General features: G+C 49.0%; 1 protein-coding gene across 8 annotated transcripts in view; it reads right to left on the minus strand.

The window, feature by feature from the left end:
* Positions 1 to 919: 919 nt before the first annotated feature.
* Positions 920 to 22,273, minus strand: part of a1cf (apobec1 complementation factor) — a 31,320-nt gene continuing 9,966 nt past the window's right edge. For 4 of the 8 annotated variants that reach the window (XM_085760851.1, XM_085760850.1, XM_085760858.1 and 1 more), the window contains 9 exons: positions 21,987 to 22,225; positions 20,563 to 20,727; positions 14,184 to 14,281; positions 13,963 to 14,100; positions 12,228 to 12,372; positions 10,166 to 10,389; positions 5,760 to 5,896; positions 4,458 to 4,615; positions 920 to 2,875 (listed from right to left, as the gene is read on the minus strand). In XM_085760851.1, coding sequence (XP_085616977.1) covers positions 2,721 to 2,875; positions 4,458 to 4,615; positions 5,760 to 5,896; positions 10,166 to 10,389; positions 12,228 to 12,372; positions 13,963 to 14,100; positions 14,184 to 14,281; positions 20,563 to 20,727; positions 21,987 to 22,225 — 1,459 coding nt within the window. In that variant the 3' untranslated portion in view covers positions 920 to 2,720. Of the gene's footprint in view, positions 2,876 to 4,447; positions 4,616 to 5,759; positions 5,897 to 10,165; positions 10,390 to 12,227; positions 12,373 to 13,962; positions 14,101 to 14,183; positions 14,282 to 20,562; positions 20,728 to 21,986; positions 22,226 to 22,273 lie in introns of all 8 variants that reach the window. The other 4 variants (XM_085760853.1, XM_085760852.1, XM_085760855.1 and 1 more) reach the window with 3 other exon arrangements.

Here is a 22,273-nt window from a genome sequence, read left to right on the forward strand (position 1 = left end):
TTGGGACGTTTCTCTGCTTTCTCTCTGTCTCTGTAATGACTCTTCAGTTTATTTAGTTTCCTAATGGTCTGGTCTGGTTCAGGGTTCAGTCTGGTGTTGGTCTGGGTTCGGTCTGGGTCTGGTGTCGGTCTGGGTCTGGTTCAGGGTTCAGTCTGGTCTGGGTCTGGGTCTGGTGTCGGTCTGGTGTTGTAGTGAACTCAGCCTCCTCCATCAGAGTTACTTTACTTTATTAAATTCATCCAACTGGTTCTTTCTTGTTCTGTTTTCTATCTTTTCTGTAAGTTCAGTCTTTGTCCAAATCTCCAAACATTTAGTTTCTTCATCAGATCAACTGCAGGTGATTCTCCCCCTCTCCTTTCTGCTCTAGAATAAGACACGCAGGGAAGAACTAGAGCTCTGTAACAGAGAGTAGTGACAGCATTGGTCCAATGGCAGCGCCTCCTGGTGGAGGAATAAAGAACTGACATCTCTGCATTGTTGGTGAATGAGCAGTGTGGTGTTTTCAATAATTTAAGGACATTTATAGATCACCCACGTTAATAGCATCATTGAGGATCCTTTACAGATAAACATTAACACATAGGAGAGTAAAAAAACACAGTTGTCTACATGAATGTTTCAATCTACATTTTATAATAAACAAATTCTAAGTATAATCTGATATGACCAAGACACCTAAAAACAAAAACACGGCCGTTTTCATCAATTTACCAGCAAGTGGGCAACACACATACATTGGAGTGAATGGGTTTTCTGGGCGCTGTTGCAATACCCATATCCTGCCACTAGGGGGCATGAGGCTTTAACCACGGGAGTCAATGGTGGTGTCCTTACTCTCTTTTACAGCGCTCTAGGAAGAACCAACTATTTCTTGGTCCCTTAGGGAGAAACTCTGTCACTGTGTGAATAACAAACACTGTTCAGATTGTTGTCAGTTCCTTTATTACAGGTCAAGATTATTACGGATCATGATACATCACATCTTATCACAGCGGTTTCCTAAATACCCACAACCCTCAGCTCAGATTGGTCGATCACTCAGATTAATTATGAGACAAACAGAATTCAGCGTCTGGATATTTCTTCCTCTTCTGCTTCCTGGTATAAAAATAACTTCTAAGTGCTTCACACACTTTACTACTAATACTTAATACTGTCTCTACTGTCTCAGCTGTGGTCGGTGTGAACCTCCTGCTGCTGCTGCTGCTAGCGCTGCTGCTAACGCTGCTGCTAGCGCTGCTGCTAGCGCTGCTGCTAGCGCTGCTGCTAGCGCTGCTGCTAACGCTGCTGCTAACGCTGCTGCTGCTAACGCTGCTGCTAGCGCTGCTGCTAACGCTGCTGCTAACGCTGCTGCTAGCGCTGCCTTCACAGTCGTCGGGACAAAGAGCCGCTCTCGCCTCGTCCTCGTGGCCACAGCTACACAAACAGGTTTTCACTGGCGACGACTTTTCTCTCTGACTTTATCTGACTCACGGTGAAGAGACGCAGACATGAAACCTGAAGCAGCTTCACCATGACGACCAGCTTCACCATGACGACCAGAGGACGTTCAGTCTTTGTTCCCTCAAGAACAAAATGGAACAAACCAGAATGTGAAGGAGAAAACACACCGACAGCTAACGCTACGCTAACGCTAACACCTGTTCTCAGACGCACAAAGAGAAAAAACCTATCGCTAAAAACTAAACGTGACAAAGTGTCACAACCTGAACGAAGCAACGCTGACAGACATGGAGACAAACATCAGACGACTGGGGGGGGTGGGGGGGGGGTTCTTCCTGTCTTTTTTTTATTCTTTTATTTATCGTTTTTACTACTCTGCCCTACAACAGAAGAACGGGGTAAAACTCAGAGTGCAGTTCTGAGAAAAATGAGTTTAAAGTATTGTTGTTGTCCAGTCAACTGTATTGAACTTAGGATTCTGAAAACTTGCTTTTGCGAGTAGTAGTCTAGTCTAGCTGTGTAAAAATATTTAACTCAAACTTCACATTGTACCCTTATTTCAGAGTTACCTCTGTCTGTTTGTGCATTGAGGCTAAATATAAGCTGACCATACAACACAAGAAAGGAAACTAACTCCCATTGGTTCATAATGGTAGCAGCCTGTTGTACAGGACGTGTTGATCATCTATACACAGAGAGAAGAAGGTAACTCTAGTTACTGTGTTCTTTTGTTGTTTCACCGCAGCTTTGGGGAGTTACTGTGAAAACCACCCACAAATATATCCCAAATAAGATAAAGTTGAGTCCAGATATTTATCCACATGATGCAGCAGAACCTTTAATGTCCCAAAAATGACAAAATCTCATTTTTGACAAAAAATGAGTTACCCCCTTCTTGTGTTGTAGGGCAGCATGTTGCAATGTACCTTTTACCTCTATCGGACTAATGTTCTTGTTTCCCTTTAAAAGCAATAAAAAAGTTGTTCACAAACAAAAAATAAAGATGACTGGGGGACAAGACAACAAGACAACAAGACAACACGACAACACGACAACAAGACGAGCTGTTTCTGTAAACACACTGAAAGAAAATAAAGATCACAACAGGAAATGAACCGTGAGCCAATCACAGGCCTCGTTAACGGTTACACAGACATGGCGGCGGTCGATGACGTCCGGGGGGGGCGGGGTTTGTTTCAGGGCCTCTGATTGGATCTCCGTCACCAGGCGACTCTGTCTCCATGGCGACGGGCGGGGCCGACGGGGGGCGGGCCGCTCTAGAAGACGCCGTAGCCGTCGGAGTGGCGCGTCGCCACGGCGAAGGCCGGGTAGCCCTCGTAGGTGGCGTAGGCCGTCAGGTCCTGAGCCAGAGAAACCGTCTGCTTCAGCTGGGACGGGACGGACGAGGACGCCGCCGCCGCCAGGGTGTAGCCTACAGAGGGGGGGGGGGGTTAAACCTTTAAACATCGAAGCTTTTACACTTAAAGGGATAGTATCATTTTTTTAAAGTTGGGTTGTATGATCTCCAAATAGCCCCTAAGTACCTAAATAAAAACTGTGTTTTTCCTGCACTTTGAAGGGCTGGAAAAAATTATATTATAGTGAACAATGGAACTGTGTAAAACCTCTTTTAGGCCGTGAAAATAGGCCGTTTCTTTGGGTCTGTTCACAACACTGTAAATCTCTGGGCAGGGCTATTATGGGCTGGCGTTGCTAACGGGAGGAGTGTAGAGAGTCTTCTACTGCAATTAAAGTACTTAGGGGCTATTTGGAGATCATATAACCCCACTTAAAAAAAAAAGATACTATCCCTTTAAGTCTGAGGTAAGTAAGTAAATGTAATTTATAAAGCACTTTTCATAGATAAACTCACAAAGTGCTTTACAACAAAGATAAAGTACAGAGATCACAACACAATACTTGTCATGGTACAAATACAGGAAACTTCACAGAGCCGCAACATCAACATCAGTTGAAAGGTCACATGTTAGACAGTTTTATTAGTGCAGCCCGTTGTTACCACCAGTTTGTCTCAAAGGGCTTTACATCCCATCATAACAACATCCTCTGTCCTTAGACCCTCACATCCACTGAGGAAAAACTCCATGGAAAACCCTTTTTACAGGGAAAACCAGGAGAAAGCTCAGGGTGAGCAACAGAGGAGGGATCATCACCCAGGACAGAGATGTTGTTACAGACAAGAAAACAGTTTATAACACAGAATGTTAGTTGGTCACTTCCTGTAAACTCAGAGGTCAGAGGTCAGAGGTCAGAGGTCACTGTGTGGCTTCAGAGGGCGTGGTCATGAGGCTGAGGTCCTGTTGCTTAGCAACAACACATAACACTTCCTCAGAAACTGGAGGTTGGATTAGCTCCGCCTCCTCGTCAACAAACACAGTTCAGATCAAAGATTATACTTATTATTGTACAGTCTCTCTTAAAGGGACATTGTGTAACTTCTCCTGTTGTCTCTTCATGAATATTTGGTTCTTCACTCTGTTTTTCATTAACATCAACAAAGTTCCTGTTCCTTCATATCGTTCATATCTCCATGGAGACGGGAAGCTCGGTGCTGCTGCCATGTGGTGTCTCCATGGTGACGGTAGGAAACCACGGAAACTCAGCGGAGACACCGGAGCTGTCGGCTCAGTCGCCGCGGTAACGCAGCGAGGAGGAACGGAGCGTTACACTGATGCTGCATTCACCTGCAGTCGGGCAGACGGCCGTCGCTAACAAACCAGACGTCATTTTAGTCACAGAAGTCCAGAGAAAGACGGTAAAACAATACCACATCGCCATGACAACATGTTGTCACGTGTATTGTTTTGGACCACTTGTTTACATAGAGGCTTGTTTATGTCCGTCTGCCGTCTGCCCAATTTCACCTGAATGCAGCAGGAAAAATATACAACCACAACGCTAGATGGAGGAATTCTACAGAATGTCCCTTTGACCAGTGATGCTCCGTGTGCAGCGTTAGTGCAGAGTTAGTGGAGGTACGGACCTTCACATACCTGGGAAAGCCACCGAGGCCACGGCGGCGGCGGCGGCGGCGGCGGCGTCGGCCGCTCCGCTCTCCGTCTGAACGCCCAGCGTCTGCAGCGCGTGCTCCGCCGCGTGGATCTTAGCTTCCTCTACGGCCGCGCACAGCTTGGCCGGGGTGAAGGGATGACTGGAGGGACACACACACACACACACACACACACACACACACACACACACACACACACACACACACACAGACAACACTGGTGTTAGTGGTCAATAGAAGAGCCGATGAGTCCACAGCCACCTACAGTGGCACCGTGGAAACAGAAGCTGAGGGAGGTGTATGGGATGGAGGCTTTGACTGCTAAATTACAACTAAGGTCTGATGTTTTTGTGAGGAGGTGGCTACCTATAGCCAGATACCTCTCTAACTGAGGGGAACCCCACAGTATGCTGGGATGTCTTAACTGTCCACTTATTTATTTATTTATGTATTTATTATTTGTCATTCATGTGTATTATTAAGCTCTCTGGGCCCAAAATGTTTTTTGTTTTTTATTTCTTTTTTCTTGTCTTTAGCACTGTCATACATAATTTGTGATGTTGTCAAGGAATGTTTGTGTTTCTCTTTAATAAAAATAAAGTTAAAAAAAAATAGAGCCGAAGTGGAAGCAGGAAGTAACGTCGCCATGGGAACTCAACTCTGAAAAAGTCTCCATGTGAGTGAACGGGAGTCAAAGTTTTATTTCATGATCCGATTGAATTGTGTCATGAGAAACAACTCAGTCCTCTACCTGTTTAAAACATCACGTTTCATGAAGAGAAATCAGCAGTTTATCGTAAAACTATTGTAGAATAAAACTCTGAAGAATCTGTAAGCAGAAAGACTCCAGGTGGCGTAGTGACGTCACCATGGCGACCACATGGCGCCCTTCCTTTCCCGTGTCAGTTGGTGACACCAGATCTGTAGTCACACTAAATACATTCTTCTGTTGCCGTGACAACAAACTGCTGGTTTCTCTTCATGAACCGTGATGTTTTAAACAGATAGAGGACTGATTTTATTCTCATGACACAATTCAATCAGATCACGAAATAAAACTTTGACTCCCGTTCACTCACATGGAGACTTTTTTCGAATTGAGGACCCATGGGGCCGTTACTTCCTGCTTCCACTTCAGCTCTCTATGCTATGGTACTGGTAGCCGTGGTAGCCGTGGTAGCCGTGGTAACAGTGATGTCGGTGTGTGTGTGTGGGGGGTAGTACTCGTACACGTTGGGGTACTGCGTGGCCATGGTAACAGTGGTGTGTGTGTGTGTACTCGTACACGTTGGGGTACTGCGTGGCGAGCGCCGGCACCGTGACCTTGTAGAGGAACAGCTGCCTCTGGTCTGGACCGATGGCCGAGTGCAGCTGGTAAACCGGCTGACCCCAGTTGTTCTTCTGGCACAGCTCCTCCAGCACCTACACATACATCAGCAACATCCATTCACTTATTCACTTATTCACTTATTCACTAATATGTTTATGTGAATGGGACATTAATGGACAGTAATGGACATAACATGTAAATATACCAGATTATAGCTCCATAGTCCCAATAACATCAAACAGTTCAACAGCAGTTCAACGTTACACATAGATACAGTCGTCCTCAAAATGATTCATACTCCTGGCAAATACAGGGAATTTCTTCATTTTGTCAGTCACAGATTAATATTTCAACTCAGATTTGACATGAACATGAGGGAAAGTCTGCAGCCATGACCAATTTATTTAAGTAAAGTTACATTGTTAAAGGGATAGTTCAACATTTTGGCAAATTGGCCCATTGCCATAATCGCTATAGTCATAGCAGTAGGTTCGTTACCTTTAATTGTAGGTGTAAGCTATTTTCAGTACGGCGGAGCGCAGCAGCTGGCTGCTCAGAGCTACGCTATGGAGGCTAACGGAATTTCTTGGTTTCCCTCATTAAACTCATCAAATTCAACATCCCAAAACTCCACAGCGCTTTTGTAGACAAGTTGTGAGCTGCACAACCACCACGCTATGAGATAATGACGGAACGATACGAAACGGAGCCGTTTTCGAGGTAAATACAGGGTAAATACGGAGACTGCTTGCTGAAAAACTGTCCCTGAACGCAACGCGCATCAGCGGTTTTGTATGTATTTACCTCGAAAACGGCTCCGTTTCGTATCGTTCCGTCATTATCTCATAGCGTGGTGGTTGTGCAGGTCACAACTTGTCTACAAAAGCGCTGTGGAGTTTTGGGATGTTGAATTTGATGAGTTTAATGAGGGAAACCAAGAAATTCCCTTAGCCTCCATAGCGTAGCTCTGAGCAGCCAGCTGCTGCGCTCCGCCGTACTGAAAATAGCTTACACCTACAATTAAAGGTAACGAACCTACTGCTATGACTATAGCGATTATGGCAATGGGCCAATTTGCCAAAATGTTGAACTATCCCTTTAAAGATGTTTATTTATTTGAACGTTGAACAAAAACCACCATGTCCACCATTATTCATACCCCAGTGATACAAGACAAAAGGCCTATGGGATGTTCCAACAAACCATTCTCTTTAGGGGTCTAAAGTGTTTACAATTATTTTTCAATGTTTCTGGGAGTTGAAATACTAATCTGTGACTGACAAAATTAAGAAATCCCCGGGGCGGTGCGTGGCGCAGTGGGTGGAGCGGCCGCCCCATGTGGAGGCTGCAGTCCTCGCCGCGGGCGTCCCCGGTTCGAGTCCCGCGTCGGGCAGACCTTTCCTGCGTGTCGTTCCCCCTCTCTCTGCCTCCCCATTTCCTGTCTATCTCTACTGTCATCACTATCAAATAAAGGCAAAAGGCTGAAAAATATACTTAAAAAAAAAAAAAAAAAAAAAAAAAGAAATCCCCTGTATTTGCCAGGGGTATGAATAACTGTATATAGAAGAGAAAGAAAGAAAAGTAGACAACACAAAGAGGCAACAATAACAATGAAAAACATATTGAGAGACACATTCATTTACTCCATTAAAGTAGTACTATTGTAAATACAGCAGTAATAGTATTAAAAACAACTGAAATATGGAATAAATAGGTTGAGGGGAGCCATAACTACATGTATACAACATATAGCCACAGTGTAGTGTCTGTGGAGCAAATGCAGAATGTCTTGTTGTTATGAGACAAGCCGGCCGGTGTTTACTCCAGATACGCTGCACCACTGGCCCCATCTAGTGGCCGAACAAAGAATTGTAATTTGTGATAATGCTCCTTTAAGAGTTTAGTTTGGGGAAATGTCTTAACAGTCGCTACTGCTTGAGTTTGTGCAATAATAATGCTCTGACTATGGTGAATTTATGAGGTGTATATATGTTATGTGATGGGATATGTGCAATATGTGCTATATTATGGGATATGTGTAATATGTGCTATATTATGGGATATGTGCAATATGTGCTATATTATGGGATATGTTCAGTGCTGTTATATTATGGGATATGTTCAGTGCTGTTATGTTTTGTATTTGCTGGGTTGTGGTTGAGGTTTATGGAGCAGTTACAGAGTCTAAGGCTGGATTGCACCAACAAGGTTTAACTTTAAAACCAGATTAAATCATGGTTTAAGTTTAAATTCTGTTGCACTAAACTTTAAACCTAGTTCAAAATTAAGACAGATTAGATTTAAACCTCCCTTTAAACCTCAGTTTAATTTTTACTCTAAACTAAGTTTAATTTTAATCCTGTTGCACCAGAACTTTAAACTCCAGTTTAAACTGTGATCTAGGGTTAATTTTAAACTGACAGTGGAGGAGGTTTAATTTTTTCAATGGCTGCATTTTTGAGCTGGAGTGAGCAAAATTATGAAGTTCCTTGAGGAAAACTCTCTTTTGCTTTGTTTTGTTGCACACAGAGACGTTTCTGGGCGGAGAGAGACGGTGTTTTCTGACAAAGCTCAGGTGAAGCTACGTGCAGCCGAGTAGGAGGCTCAGGGCTGCTAGCTGCACTAGCTGTCTCTGATGCTAACGAGTGCTAGCAGCTAGCACGTCTCTCCCTCTCTCTCAGCAGCAGTCAGGAGGACAAAAGAAAGAAATACAGTCTGAGTGAAGCGCTGGAGCTCCATACAGACCGATTCCCCACCATCACTGACAACTAAAGCCTGGACTGGTAACATGTATGAGGACCGTTGTGGGGAGCTAGCTCGATGCTAAATCCGGCTAGTGGTTGTGGTTAGCATCCACTGCTAACACCGTCTTCCCAGCTCGGCTCTCCTGTTTAAAAAACGAAAGAAAACATGTGACACCAGAGGACTGGTGTTGGTGATGGCGGGTATCGGCCCAGACTGTATTTCGTTTCCTCTGCGGTCTTGACTGCTGCTGTCAGGGGCAGGAGGCTAGACGTCTACACAGTTGAGCCGCCCAGCTTGAATGTTTTGTTTACAAACTGCAACGAACAAAACTCCATTTTGCATATTTAATAAGTTCCTTTATACACACTTATGTCCCTACTGATTTAAATCAGTTTAAATTCAGTTTAAATTCAGTTAAACTGAGTTTTACTAAACTGAGATTAATTTTAAATGGTGCAACAGAGCTCTGCTTAATTTTAAACATGGATTAACTCATTTTAAACTGAGTTTTACTAATCTCTGATTAGAGCTAATCTTAGATTAAATTAAACCTTGTTGGTGCAATCCAGCCTAAGACAAACTTCCCTGAGTGGAACAATAAAGTTTATCGTGTCGTATCGTAGATAAGATAAGAGCTGTGTCGGGCCATGCCCCCCCGGGGCCGGCGGCCTGTTACCTGTGGTGCAGGTTTGATGCCGGCGGCCTGTTAAAGGGACAACCAGGAGTTTGTATTTGGTTATAAAAAGTCTGATATTAATGTGGATGAATCTCCGTTACCACTTGTTAATGGTCCATTTTCTATAAATCTATGGTTTTGTCTCTATGGTTATTTTGTTATTATTAGTGGTGGTGGAAATGCTGGGCGAGCCGACCAGCGTTTCTTTACTTTCGGTTTCGTGGCGAGTCATGAGAATAACGCCGCCGTATGAATCTCCGTTTATGGTGGGAACTACGACGGTATGTGATCGTCTTCCAACCTCTGACTTTAATTCTTGATGAATGAAAACATGAGTCTGTCTTGACCCGGTCAAAGAATTTCACGGTGCGGAGGCTCATAAATGTAGTGTGGAAACACTTCACTTTAACAAAACTCCTCCTTGTCCCTTTAACTGTGGTGCAGGTTTGATGCCGGCGGCAGCGGCGGCCTGTTACCTGTGGTGCAGGTTTGATGCCGCACTGCAAAAACTCTAAATCTTTCCAAGAATATTTGTCTTATTTCTTGTCAAAATGTCTCATTTCTAGTCAAAACTAATCTCTTTCCACTTAAAATAAGACTCATCACCTAAAAATGAACTTGTTTTTAGATCATTTTCACTTGTTTCAAACTAATTTTCACTTGAAATAAGTAGAAAAATCTGCTTTTGTGTGAAAAACTTGCTCCACTATCAGATTTTTCTACTTATTTCAAGTGAAAATCTGCTTGAAAGAAGTAAAAAGTGTCTAAAAACAAGCTGCTTTTAATATGATGAGTCTGATTTTAAGTAGAATGAGATTTGTTTTGACTAGAAATGAGACAATTATTCTTGTTACCTGTGGTGCAGGTTTGATGCCGGCGGCGGCGGCGGCCTGTTACCTGTGGTGCAGGTTTGATGCCGGCGGTGGCGGCGGCCTGTTACCTGTGGTGCAGGTTTGATTCCGGCGGCCTTCAGGCTCATGGCGGCCGGGCTCATGGGGGTCAGCTCCATGCCGGGCAGCAGGTCGTACAGCTTCTCGTCCGGCTGCTTGTCGGGCTTGAGGCCGCGGCCGGTGGCCCCGCCCCCCGCGGCGGCGTAGGCCAGGTAGCCCCGCCCCCCCAGCCCCCGCACCCCCGCCGCCCCTACAGGCACAGTCATGTAAATGTCTACAGGAAACCGAAACACAGCGGCAGTGAAACCAATCAAATCACCGGGAATCAGCCGGAGGAAGAATCAACAGTCACACGATTACTGCAACACCTGTCAGTCAACAGCACAGTGGTTGCCATGGTAACGCGTAAACCACCTCACATCCATCTGTTGCTCACAACTAGAGCGCTGGAGAAGAGAGTAAGGACCATAGATATATATAGTATCCATGGTAACGACAGCATCGGTCCAATGGCAGCGCCTCCTGGTGGAGGAATAAAGAACTGACATCTCTGCATTGTTGGTGAATGAGCAGTGTGGTGTTTTCAATAATTTAAGGACATTTATAGATCACCCACGTTAATAGCATCATTGAGGATCCTTTACAGATAAACATTAACACATAGGAGAGTAAAAAAAACAGTTTTCTACATGAATGTTTCAATCTACATTTTGTAATAAACTAATTCTAAGTATAATCTGATATGACCAAGACACCTAAAAACAAAAACACGGCCGTTTTCATCAATTTACCAGCAAGTGGACAACACACATACATTGGAGTGAATGGGTTTTCTGGGGCTGTTGCAATACCCACATCCTGCCACTAGGGGGCAAAACCCTTAAACCCTTAAACCCTTAAACCCTTAAACCCTTAAACCCTTAAACCCTTAAACCCTTAAACCCTTAAACCCTTAAACCCTTAAACCCTTACCACGGGAGTCGATGGAGGTGTCCTTACTCTCTTTTACAGCGCTCTAGGTCACACCACAGCGGTCGCCATGGAGACCAAACGTCTGATTAGTTTTCCAGTGTTGATGAAGTGGGATTGGCCACAACACAAATCTACTGTGACATCATCAGAGGGGGATTGGCCCCTCCCACTTCACACCGTCATCACGTGTCATTTCTGATTACGTGGACCGGGTTCGATTCCCGGGCGCCAACAGACACGTGGATCATTGGAAACAGCTGATTGGATACAGGCGAACTAACCGCTACCAAGGCCCCACCCCCTCCTGCTGCTGCTCCGCCCACATGTGGTGTTACCATGACAACGGCCACACTGAGCCGTGTGGTGAGGAAGCAGGTTGTCCCTCAGTACGGAAAGACAAACGGGTCAAATTCCTCCCACCAGAGCGATGCTTATTAAACATCTGGTGGTGTTCACATGTTTATGGGAAGAACTGACTTTATGCACAGCTCCACTACTTCCTGAAATAAACCAGCTCGTTTATTTCCTGTCTTACATTATTGGACCGACTGATCAATCCAGGTGTGTCTGACCATTGTTGTGAGGTCAGCCACACCTGGATTAATCAGTTGGTCCAATAAAAATAAAAATAAATAAAGGAGCTGGTTTATTTTAGGAAGTAGTGGAGCTGTGCATAAAGCCCATTGTGACCTGTTTGGGTTTCCATAAGGAGGTTGCAGCGCAGTGGCCTTGGCCTTGATTCCACCAACAGAAACTCATCTGATCTGAGTGTGACATCATAAATAACCCTTTTCCACCGAGCCGGTTCTGAGCCAGAGTCACGACTCCTCGCCGGTGGAAAAGCAGACCGGTTCTTTGAGGACACGCGAGTCGAACCGGCTCAGAACTGGCACCAGGTTGTTTTTGGTGGAAAAGGGGTAACGGACATGTTTCAGTCCCAGGGATTCATCAGAGACCCAGAACTGTGAGGTTTTTATTAACAACGTAGTCATAACGGACTAAGGATTGGTTTTGGTTTTGGTTTTGGTTTTGGTTTTGGTTTTGGTTTTGGTTTTGGTTTAGGATTAGAAGGATTAGGTTTTTGAATCCCTTGAGCTCTGAGTCACTCTGCTCCTTTGATTTCACAGCGAGCGCCCTCACCTCTGACCGACGGCGTCCTGATGAGACCGCGGCCGCCGACGTGAGCTTTGGTTGCTGGGAAACGGAACTGTCCTGGGATGGCGGCGTAGGCCTGGGGGGCGTAGAACACCGGCGCCCCCAGATACGCAGCAGAAGGGTCGTACACCTGGAGGAGGGGAGGGAAGGAGAAGAGAGAAGGAGAAGGGAAGCTCTTAATCCCTGAGTTTGGTCCTGAAGGATCACGGTCCAGAGGTGTAATGACTCAAACCGTCCACCAGGTGGAGCTGGTGACACCTGGAGGTTCCCCGTGTGCATCATTTACATCACAAAACATAAAGACATGAATGACCCTGTGCAAAACTGTAGAGGTAGTAGACAAGTTCAAATATCTAGGTACATATATTGATTGTAACCTAAATTTCAGTGAAAACACAGACTATATTTTTAAAACCTGTAACCAACGTCTCCACTTATTACGCTCAACTCCTTCAGAGTAAGTAAGCACATGATGGAAACAGTTTATAAGAACCTGATAGAGAGCATCTTAACTTTTAACATGGCAACGTGGTAGCTATGGTAATCTAAACATGAAAGGAAGAAGCAGCAGAATAGTAAACCTACAGTAGCCTCAAACATCATAGGGACGAGACAGAAACCATGAAGTTGTATGTACGAGGAAGTGCTGAGGAAAAAAGCTGTCAACATAGCAACGATCCGTCTCATCACTCAACAGGGAGTTTGAACTTCTTCCCTCTGGTCGACGTTACAAAGTACCAAGGACAAATCCTAATATTATTAAAAATTCCTTTATCTCTAACGCCGTTGGAGACTGAACACCATGTTGATGTGTTGTAATGTAACTGTTACTGCTGTCCTGCTGTTGCCCTGAAGATGTCTGTGTGAAGTGTTGCTGTTGTCCTGCTTGTTGTTGTTTATGAGACCAAAGACAAATTTCCACATCGTGGACAAAAAAGAGAAAAGAAAAGAGACCGCACACTTCAGCTCCCACAACAAAAATAAAAAGACAGTAACGTTTCTCAAAATGTTACTGTCTTTTTATTTTTGATGTGCCAATAAATCTGCACGTAAGGGAGCTGAAGTGTGCGCTCTCTTTTCTTTCCTCTTTTCTTTCCTCTTTTCTTTCCTCTTTTCTCTCCACGTTGATGTTTGAGTCCAGCACCGTTTTTTAAACTGGATAACGTGTGTAGAGGCTATAGTCCTCGCTCCAGGCGGCCCCGGTTTGAGTCCCACGTCGGACGGCCCTGTCCTGCGTGTCATTCCCCCCATTTCCTGTCCCACTCTGACCTGTCCTATCTAATAAAGGCATGAAAAGCCAAAAAATATACTAAAAAAAATGTGTTAGCCTCGTAAACCAGCCAGGGAGAGTCTGGCCTCATCCCCATTCTAAGCGTTTGGACTGAAACCCTCAGAAGGCCTAAGAGCCAATCAGCGTCGCCCGCTGTGATTGACACAGCACGTTGGGCCAATCAGGGACCGACTGGTGCAAAGCCCCGTCACTACACCAGCTTGCTGATTGGCTGAATGGGGTTGTCTGTCAACGCTACTACTCCCACCCCCCCCAAACGCTTAGAGGGGGGATGAGGCCAGACTCTCTGAGAAATGAAATGAAATGAAATGCATTTCCGCGAGAGGCTGGTTTACGAGGCTGTGTGTGTGTGGCCCCGCCCACAGAGTGCTGCGTTCAGGGCCTGTGGGAGAATCGGCCACCAACATCCCAGCAGCTAGAGTCCTGTACCTGTCCCAGAGTGTAGGCAGCGTAGTCGGTCTGCAGCAGCGAGCTGCCGCGGCCGCCCGTCCCTCTGGTGTAGCGGACGTAGCTGTCCTTGTCCACCGGCTTCGCCAGCGTCACCTCGATCGGGGACCCGTCCACCACCTGAGGGGAGCGGCCGCACAGGTTAAAGGTCACGGTAACTACCACGTCGTCACGGCGGTTGCTGTGTCAGTGTGAGAGCAGACCTTCCCGTTGAGAGCGTTCATGGCGCTGACGGCGTCGTCTCTCTGAGTGAAGTGGACGAAGGCGTAGTCTCTGATCTTCTTCACTCGCTCCACGGCACCTGCACAGACACGACACACCGCGTTCAAACGTCTGGTCACGCCGCGCTGCGTTCAGAGCTCTGCTAGCGCTGCGTTCAGATGTCTGCTAGCGCTGCGTTCAGATGTCTGCTAGCGCTGCGTTCAGATGTCTGCTAGCGCTGCGTTCAGATGTCTGCTAGCGCTGCGTTCAAACGTCTGTTCACGCCGCGCTGCGTTCAAACGTCTGCTAGCGCTGCGTTCAAACGTCTGCTAACACCGCGCTGCGTTCAAACGTCTGGTCACGCCGCGTTCAGAGCTCTGCTAACGCCGCGCTGCGTTCAGAGCTCTGCTAACGCCGCGCTGCGTTCAGAGCTCTGCTAACGCCGCGCTGCGTTCAAACGTCTGCTAACGCCTCAAACGTCTGCTAACGCCTCAAACGTCTGCTAACGCCGCGCTGCGTTCAAACGTCTGCTAACGCCTCAAACGTCTGCTAACGCCGCGCTGCGTTCAAACGTCTGCTAGCGCTGCGTTCAGAGCTCTGCTAGCGCCTCAAACGTCTGCTAGCACCGCGCTGCGTTCAAAGGTCTGCTAACGCCTCAAACGTCTGCTAGCACCGCGCTGCGTTCAAACGTCTGCTAGCGCTGCGTTCAAACGTCTGCTAACGCCTCAAACGTCTGCTAACGCCGCGCTGCGTTCAAACGTCTGCTAACGCCTCAAACGTCTGCTAACGCCGCGCTGCGTTCAAAGCTCTGCTAGCGCTGCGTTCAGATGTCTGCTAGCGCTGCGTTCAAACGTCTGCTAACGCTGCGTTCAAACGTCTGCTAACGCTGTGTTCAAACGTCTGCTAACGCCGCGCTGCGTTCAAACATCTGCTAGCGCTGCGTTCAAACGTCTGCTAACGCCGCGCTGCGTTCAAACGTCTGCTAACGCCGCGCTGCGTTCAAACATCTGCTAGCGCTGCGTTCAAACATCTGCTAGCGCTGCGTTCAGACGTCTGCTAACGGCGCGCTGCGTTCAGACGTCTGCTAGCGCCGCGCTGCGTTCAAACGTCTGCTAACGCCGCGCTGCGTTCAAACATCTGCTAGCGCTGCGTTCAAACATCTGCTAGCGCTGCGTTCAGACGTCTGCTAACGCCGCGCTGCGTTCAGACGTCTGCTAGCGCCGCGCTGCGTTCAAACGTCTGCTAACGCCTCAAACGTCTGCTAACGCCGCGCTGCGTTCAGAGCTCTGCTAACGCTGCGTTCAAACGTCTGCTAACGCCGCGCTGCGTTCAAACGTCTGCTAACGCCTCAAACGTCTGCTAACGCCGCGCTGCGTTCAAACGTCTGCTAACGCCGCGCTGCGTTCAGAGCTCTGCTAACGCTGCGTTCAAACGTCTGCTAACGCCTCAAACGTCTGCTAACGCCGCGCTGCGTTCAGATGTCTGCTAGCGCTGCGTTCAAACGTCTGCTAGCGCTGCGTTCAAACGTCTGCTAACGCCGCGCTGCGTTCAAACGTCTGCTAACGCCGCGCTGCGTTCAAACATCTGCTAGCGCTGCGTTCAAACGTCTGCTAACGCCGCGCTGCGTTCAAACGTCTGCTAACGCCGCGCTGCGTTCAAACATCTGCTAGCGCTGCGTTCAAACATCTGCTAGCGCTGCGTTCAGACGTCTGCTAGCGCTGCGTTCAAACGTCTGCTAACGCCGCGCTGCGTTCAAACATCTGCTAGCGCTGCGTTCAAACATCTGCTAGCGCTGCGTTCAAACATCTGCTAGCGCTGCGTTCAGACGTCTGCTAGCGCTGCGTTCAAACATCTGCTAGCGCTGCGTTCAGACGTCTGCTAACGCTGCGTTCAAACGTCTGCTAACGCCGCGCTGCGTTCAAACGTCTGCTAACGCTGCGTTCAAACGTCTGCTAACGCCGCGCTGCGTTCAAACATCTGCTAGCGCTGCGTTCAAACGTCTGCTAACGCCGCGCTGCGTTCAAACATCTGCTAGCGCTGCGTTCAAACGTCTGCTAACGCCGCGCTGCGTTCAAACGTCTGCTAACGCCGCGCTGCGTTCAAACATCTGCTAGCGCTGCGTTCAAACATCTGCTAACGCCGCGCTGCGTTCAGAGCTCTGCTAACGCTGCGTTCAAACGTCTGCTAACACCGCGCTGCGTTCAAACGTCTGTTCACGCCGCGCTGCGTTCAAACGTCTGCTAGCGCTGCGTTCAAACGTCTGCTAACACCGCGCTGCGTTCAAACGTCTGGTCACGCTGCGTTCAGAGCTCTGCTAACGCCGCGCTGCGTTCAGAGCTCTGCTAACGCCGCGCTGCGTTCAGACGTCTGCTAACGCCTCAAACGTCTGCTAACGCCGCGCTGCGTTCAAACGTCTGCTAACGCCGCGCTGCGTTCAAACGTCTGCTAACGCCTCAAACGTCTGCTAACGCCGCGCTGCGTTCAAACGTCTGCTAACGCCGCGCTGCGTTCAGAGCTCTGCTAACGCTGCGTTCAAACGTCTGCTAACGCCGCGCTGCGTTCAAACGTCTGCTAACGCCTCAAACGTCTGCTAACGCCGCGCTGCGTTCAGATGTCTGCTAGCGCTGCGTTCAAACGTCTGCTAACGCTGCGTTCAAACGTCTGCTAACGCCGCGCTGCGTTCAAACGTCTGCTAACGCCTCAAACGTCTGCTAACGCCGCGCTGCGTTCAGATGTCTGCTAGCGCTGCGTTCAGATGTCTGCTAGCGCTGCGTTCAAACGTCTGCTAACGCTGCGTTCAAACGTCTGCTAACGCTGTGTTCAAACGTCTGCTAACGCCGCGCTGCGTTCAAACATCTGCTAGCGCTGCGTTCAAACGTCTGCTAACGCCGCGCTGCGTTCAAACGTCTGCTAACGCCGCGCTGCGTTCAAACATCTGCTAGCGCTGCGTTCAAACATCTGCTAGCGCTGCGTTCAGACGTCTGCTAACGGCGCGCTGCGTTCAGACGTCTGCTAGCGCCGCGCTGCGTTCAAACGTCTGCTAACGCCGCGCTGCGTTCAAACATCTGCTAGCGCTGCGTTCAAACGTCTGCTAACGCCGCGCTGCGTTCAAACGTCTGCTAACGCCGCGCTGCGTTCAAACATCTGCTAGCGCTGCGTTCAAACATCTGCTAGCGCTGCGTTCAGACGTCTGCTAACGCCGCGCTGCGTTCAGACGTCTGCTAGCGCCGCGCTGCGTTCAAACGTCTGCTAACGCCTCAAACGTCTGCTAACGCCGCGCTGCGTTCAGAGCTCTGCTAACGCTGCGTTCAAACGTCTGCTAACGCCGCGCTGCGTTCAAACGTCTGCTAACGCCTCAAACGTCTGCTAACGCCGCGCTGCGTTCAAACGTCTGCTAACGCCGCGCTGCGTTCAGAGCTCTGCTAACGCTGCGTTCAAACGTCTGCTAACGCCTCAAACGTCTGCTAACGCCGCGCTGCGTTCAGATGTCTGCTAGCGCTGCGTTCAAACGTCTGCTAGCGCTGCGTTCAAACGTCTGCTAACGCCGCGCTGCGTTCAAACGTCTGCTAACGCCGCGCTGCGTTCAAACATCTGCTAGCGCTGCGTTCAAACGTCTGCTAACGCCGCGCTGCGTTCAAACGTCTGCTAACGCCGCGCTGCGTTCAAACATCTGCTAGCGCTGCGTTCAAACATCTGCTAGCGCTGCGTTCAGACGTCTGCTAGCGCTGCGTTCAAACGTCTGCTAACGCCGCGCTGCGTTCAAACATCTGCTAGCGCTGCGTTCAAACATCTGCTAGCGCTGCGTTCAAACATCTGCTAGCGCTGCGTTCAGACGTCTGCTAGCGCTGCGTTCAAACATCTGCTAGCGCTGCGTTCAGACGTCTGCTAACGCTGCGTTCAAACGTCTGCTAACGCCGCGCTGCGTTCAAACGTCTGCTAACGCTGCGTTCAAACGTCTGCTTACGCCGCGCTGCGTTCAAACATCTGCTAGCGCTGCGTTCAAACGTCTGCTAACGCCGCGCTGCGTTCAAACATCTGCTAGCGCTGCGTTCAAACGTCTGCTAACGCCGCGCTGCGTTCAAACGTCTGCTAACGCCGCGCTGCGTTCAAACATCTGCTAGCGCTGCGTTCAAACATCTGCTAACGCCGCGCTGCGTTCAGACGTCTGCTAACGCCGCGCTGCGTTCAAACGTCTGCTAGCGCCTCAAACATCTGCTAGCGCTGCGTTCAAACGTCTGCTAACGGCGCGCTGCGTTCAAACGTCTGCTAACGCTGCGTTCAAACGTCTGCTAGCGCCTCAAACATCTGCTAGCGCTGCGTTCAGACGTCTGCTAACGGCGCGCTGCGTTCAAACGTCTGCTAACGCTGCGTTCAAACGTCTGCTAGCGCCTCAAACGTCTGCTAGCGCTGCGTTCAAACGTCTGCTAGCGCTGCGTTCAAACGTCTGCTAGCGCCTCAAACGTCTGCTAGCGCTGCGTTCAAACGTCTGCTAGCGCTGCGTTCAAACGTCTGCTAACGCCTCAAACGTCTGCTAGCGCTGCGTTCAAACGTCTGCTAACGCCGCGCTGCGTTCAAAGCTCTGCTAACGCCTCAAACGTCTGCTAGCGCTGCGTTCAAACGTCTGCTAACGCCGCGCTGCGTTCAAAGCTCTGCTAACGCCGCGCTGCGTTCAAAGCTCTGCTAACGCCGCGCTGCGTTCAAACGTCTGCTAACGCCGCGCTGCGTTCAAAGCTCTGCTAACGCCTCAAACGTCTGCTAACGCCGCGCTGCGTTCAAACGTCTGCTAGCGCAGCGCTGCGTTCAGACGTCTGCTAACACCGCGCTGCGTTCAAACGTCTGCTAGCGCAGCGCTGCGTTCAGACGTCTGCTAACGCCGCGCTGCGTTCAAACGTCTGCTAGCGCAGCGCTGCGTTCAAACGTCTGCTAGCGCAGCGCTGCGTTCAAACGTCTGCTAGCGCAGCGCTGCGTTCAGACGTCTGCTAGCGCAGCGCTGCGTTCAGACGTCTGCTAACACCGCGCTGCGTTCAAACGTCTGCTAGCGCAGCGCTGCGTTCAGACGTCTGCTAGCGCCGCGCTGCGTTCAAACGTCTGCTAACGCCTCAAACGTCTGCTAACGCCTCAAACGTCTGCTAACGCCGCGCTGCGTTCAGATGTCTGCTAGCGCTGCGTTCAAACGTCTGCTAACGCTGCGTTCAAACGTCTGCTAACGCCGCGCTGCGTTCAGATGTCTGCTAACGCTGCGTTCAAACGTCTGCTAACGCTGCGTTCAAACGTCTGCTAACGCCGCGCTGCGTTCAAACGTCTGCTAACGCCGCGCTGCGTTCAAACATCTGCTAGCGCTGCGTTCAAACATCTGCTAGCGCTGCGTTCAGACGTCTGCTAACGGCGCGCTGCGTTCAAACGTCTGCTAACGCTGCGTTCAAACGTCTGCTAGCGCCTCAAACATCTGCTAGCGCTGCGTTCAGACGTCTGCTAACGGCGCGCTGCGTTCAAACGTCTGCTAACGCTGCGTTCAAACGTCTGCTAGCGCCTCAAACGTCTGCTAGCGCTGCGTTCAAACGTCTGCTAGCGCTGCGTTCAAACGTCTGCTAGCGCCTCAAACGTCTGCTAGCGCTGCGTTCAAACGTCTGCTAGCGCTGCGTTCAAACGTCTGCTAGCGCCTCAAACGTCTGCTAGCGCTGCGTTCAAACGTCTGCTAACGCTGCGTTCAAACGTCTGCTAGCGCCTCAAACGTCTGCTAGCGCTGCGTTCAAACGTCTGCTAGCGCTGCGTTCAAACGTCTGCTAGCGCCTCAAACGTCTGCTAGCGCTGCGTTCAAACGTCTGCTAACGCTGCGTTCAAACGTCTGCTAGCGCCTCAAACGTCTGCTAACGCTGCGTTCAAACGTCTGCTAGCGCCTCAAACGTCTGCTAGCGCTGCGTTCAAACGTCTGCTAACGACACACCGCGCTGCGTTCAAAGCTCTGCTAACGCCGCGCTGCGTTCAAACGTCTGCTAACGCCTCAAACGTCTGCTAACGCCGCGCTGCGTTCAAACGTCTGCTAGCGCAGCGCTGCGTTCAGACGTCTGCTAACGCCGCGCTGCGTTCAAACGTCTGCTAGCGCAGCGCTGCGTTCAAACGTCTGCTAGCGCAGCGCTGCGTTCAGACGTCTGCTAACGCCGCGCTGCGTTCAAACGTCTGCTAGCGCAGCGCTGCGTTCAAACGTCTGCTAGCGCAGCGCTGCGTTCAGACGTCTGCTAGCGCCGCGCTGCGTTCAGACGTCTGCTAACGCCGCGCTGCGTTCAGATGGTTGCCATGGCGACCTGGTGTCTAGCCGCCCTACCTGGTTGCCATGGCGACCCGGCGTCCGAGCCGCCCTACCTGGTTGCCATGGCGACCTACCTGGTTTGAGGCTGTTGAACTCTTTCTCGATGGTTTCCTCCGTGGTCTGAAGCATCAGGTTCCTCACGTACAGGATCTTGACGGTTGCCATGGTATCCTCATCTACCTCCACCTCAGGCTCCGCCCAGTCCACGGCGATGGCGTGACCCCACAGCTGGATACGACCTGAGACAGGTGAGACAGGTGAGACAGGTGAGACACAGAGGACAGGTAATAATAATAATAATAATACATTTTATTTGGAGGCGCCTTTCAAGTCACCCAAGGTCACCTGACAAAAAAGGAGTGGAGGCATCATAGCAGCAATAAAACAAGACAAACAAAACATCAAGATGTGCAGAGTGTCTGGATTATAGAGAGTGTGCCAGTTTGAACAGGTGGGTTTTAAGTTGGGATTTGAATGTGAGACAGATCACATCATATCAGTGTTTATCTTATCAGCCATCGCAGCTTTTCAACTGGACACTGACAGAGAGACTCGAGCTGTGATTGGCTGCTGATGTTGTCATCAGAAAGAGACTTTGGTTTTTTATGAAGTTGCCTTCAGCTTTATGAGTTTGTCCCGTCGCTACGCTGCAGTGGGAGGACGAGGAGGACGAGGAGGACGAGGAGGACGGTTCACCGGTTCACCGGTTCACCGGGTCAGTGACCGTTCACCGGGACAGAGATGCTCCACTGTTCCTCTTCTTGTCAATAAACTATTTTTGAATACAAGCGAAGACGTGTCGGCGGTGATCTTCTTCCTTTCATCAACACATCAACAGGGCCGTTGTCTAGGGGAGAAAGGTGATGATAACTCTAGGGGCCCAGCGCCCAGTGGGGCCCATAAAAAACCCCAGTAGTCTAATCTTTGTATGACTGATTTATTCAGCGTAAGACCCTGACTAATACTCATAGTACACTGTGTAATCTCTTTCCACTTAAAATAAGACTCATTACCTAAAATTTAACTTGTTTTTAGATCATTTTCACTTGTTTCAAACAAAATTTCACTTGAAATAAATAGAAAAATCTGCCAGTGCTTGTGCTTGTAATAAGGAAGAAAAACTTGTTCCATTATCAGATTTTTTCTAATTATTCCAAGTGAAAATCTGCTTGAAAGGAGTAAAAAGTGTCTAAAAACAAGCTACTTTTAATATGATGAGTCTTATTTTAAGTAGAATGAGATTTGTTTTGACTAGAAATGACATTTTGACTAGAAATAAGACAAATATTCTTGCTAAGATACTTGAGTTTTTGCAGTGTAATGCTGCATTAGCATCAAAACAAAGTAGGCTAAATAATAAACGATAATACATACGTAGTCTAAGAAAAAAAATTGGAAAAGTTAGGGGGAGGGGCCCACTTTAGTATTCTTTAAGGGGGCCCAGAATTCATAGCAACGGCCCTGCACATCAATATACCACAACAACAGGTGTTCCTACCTGGCAGCAGTTTGCGGCGCGCCATGGCGGCCGCTCGGTGGTTCTCGTACTCGACGAAAGCAAAGCCTCGGTTCTTGGTTTTGTCGGCGGCGCTCGGGTACACGATGACGTCCACGACTCCCTCGGTGACCTTCCTCATCTCCAACAGGATCTCCTCGCGCTTCTTCGTTTTGGGAATCCCGCCCACGAACAGACGGCAGTTGTCAACGCTGGCGCAAACACCAAGGAGGCGGCCGTTCCTGCAGCGAGGAGAAAACATCACAACAGAAACTGAATGCTGAAGACGC

This window comes from Trachurus japonicus, chromosome 19, assembly GCF_045865225.1.
Source record: "Trachurus japonicus isolate A0001 chromosome 19, Traja_1.0".
In the NCBI taxonomy this organism is placed as follows: domain Eukaryota; kingdom Metazoa; phylum Chordata; class Actinopteri; order Carangiformes; family Carangidae; genus Trachurus; species Trachurus japonicus.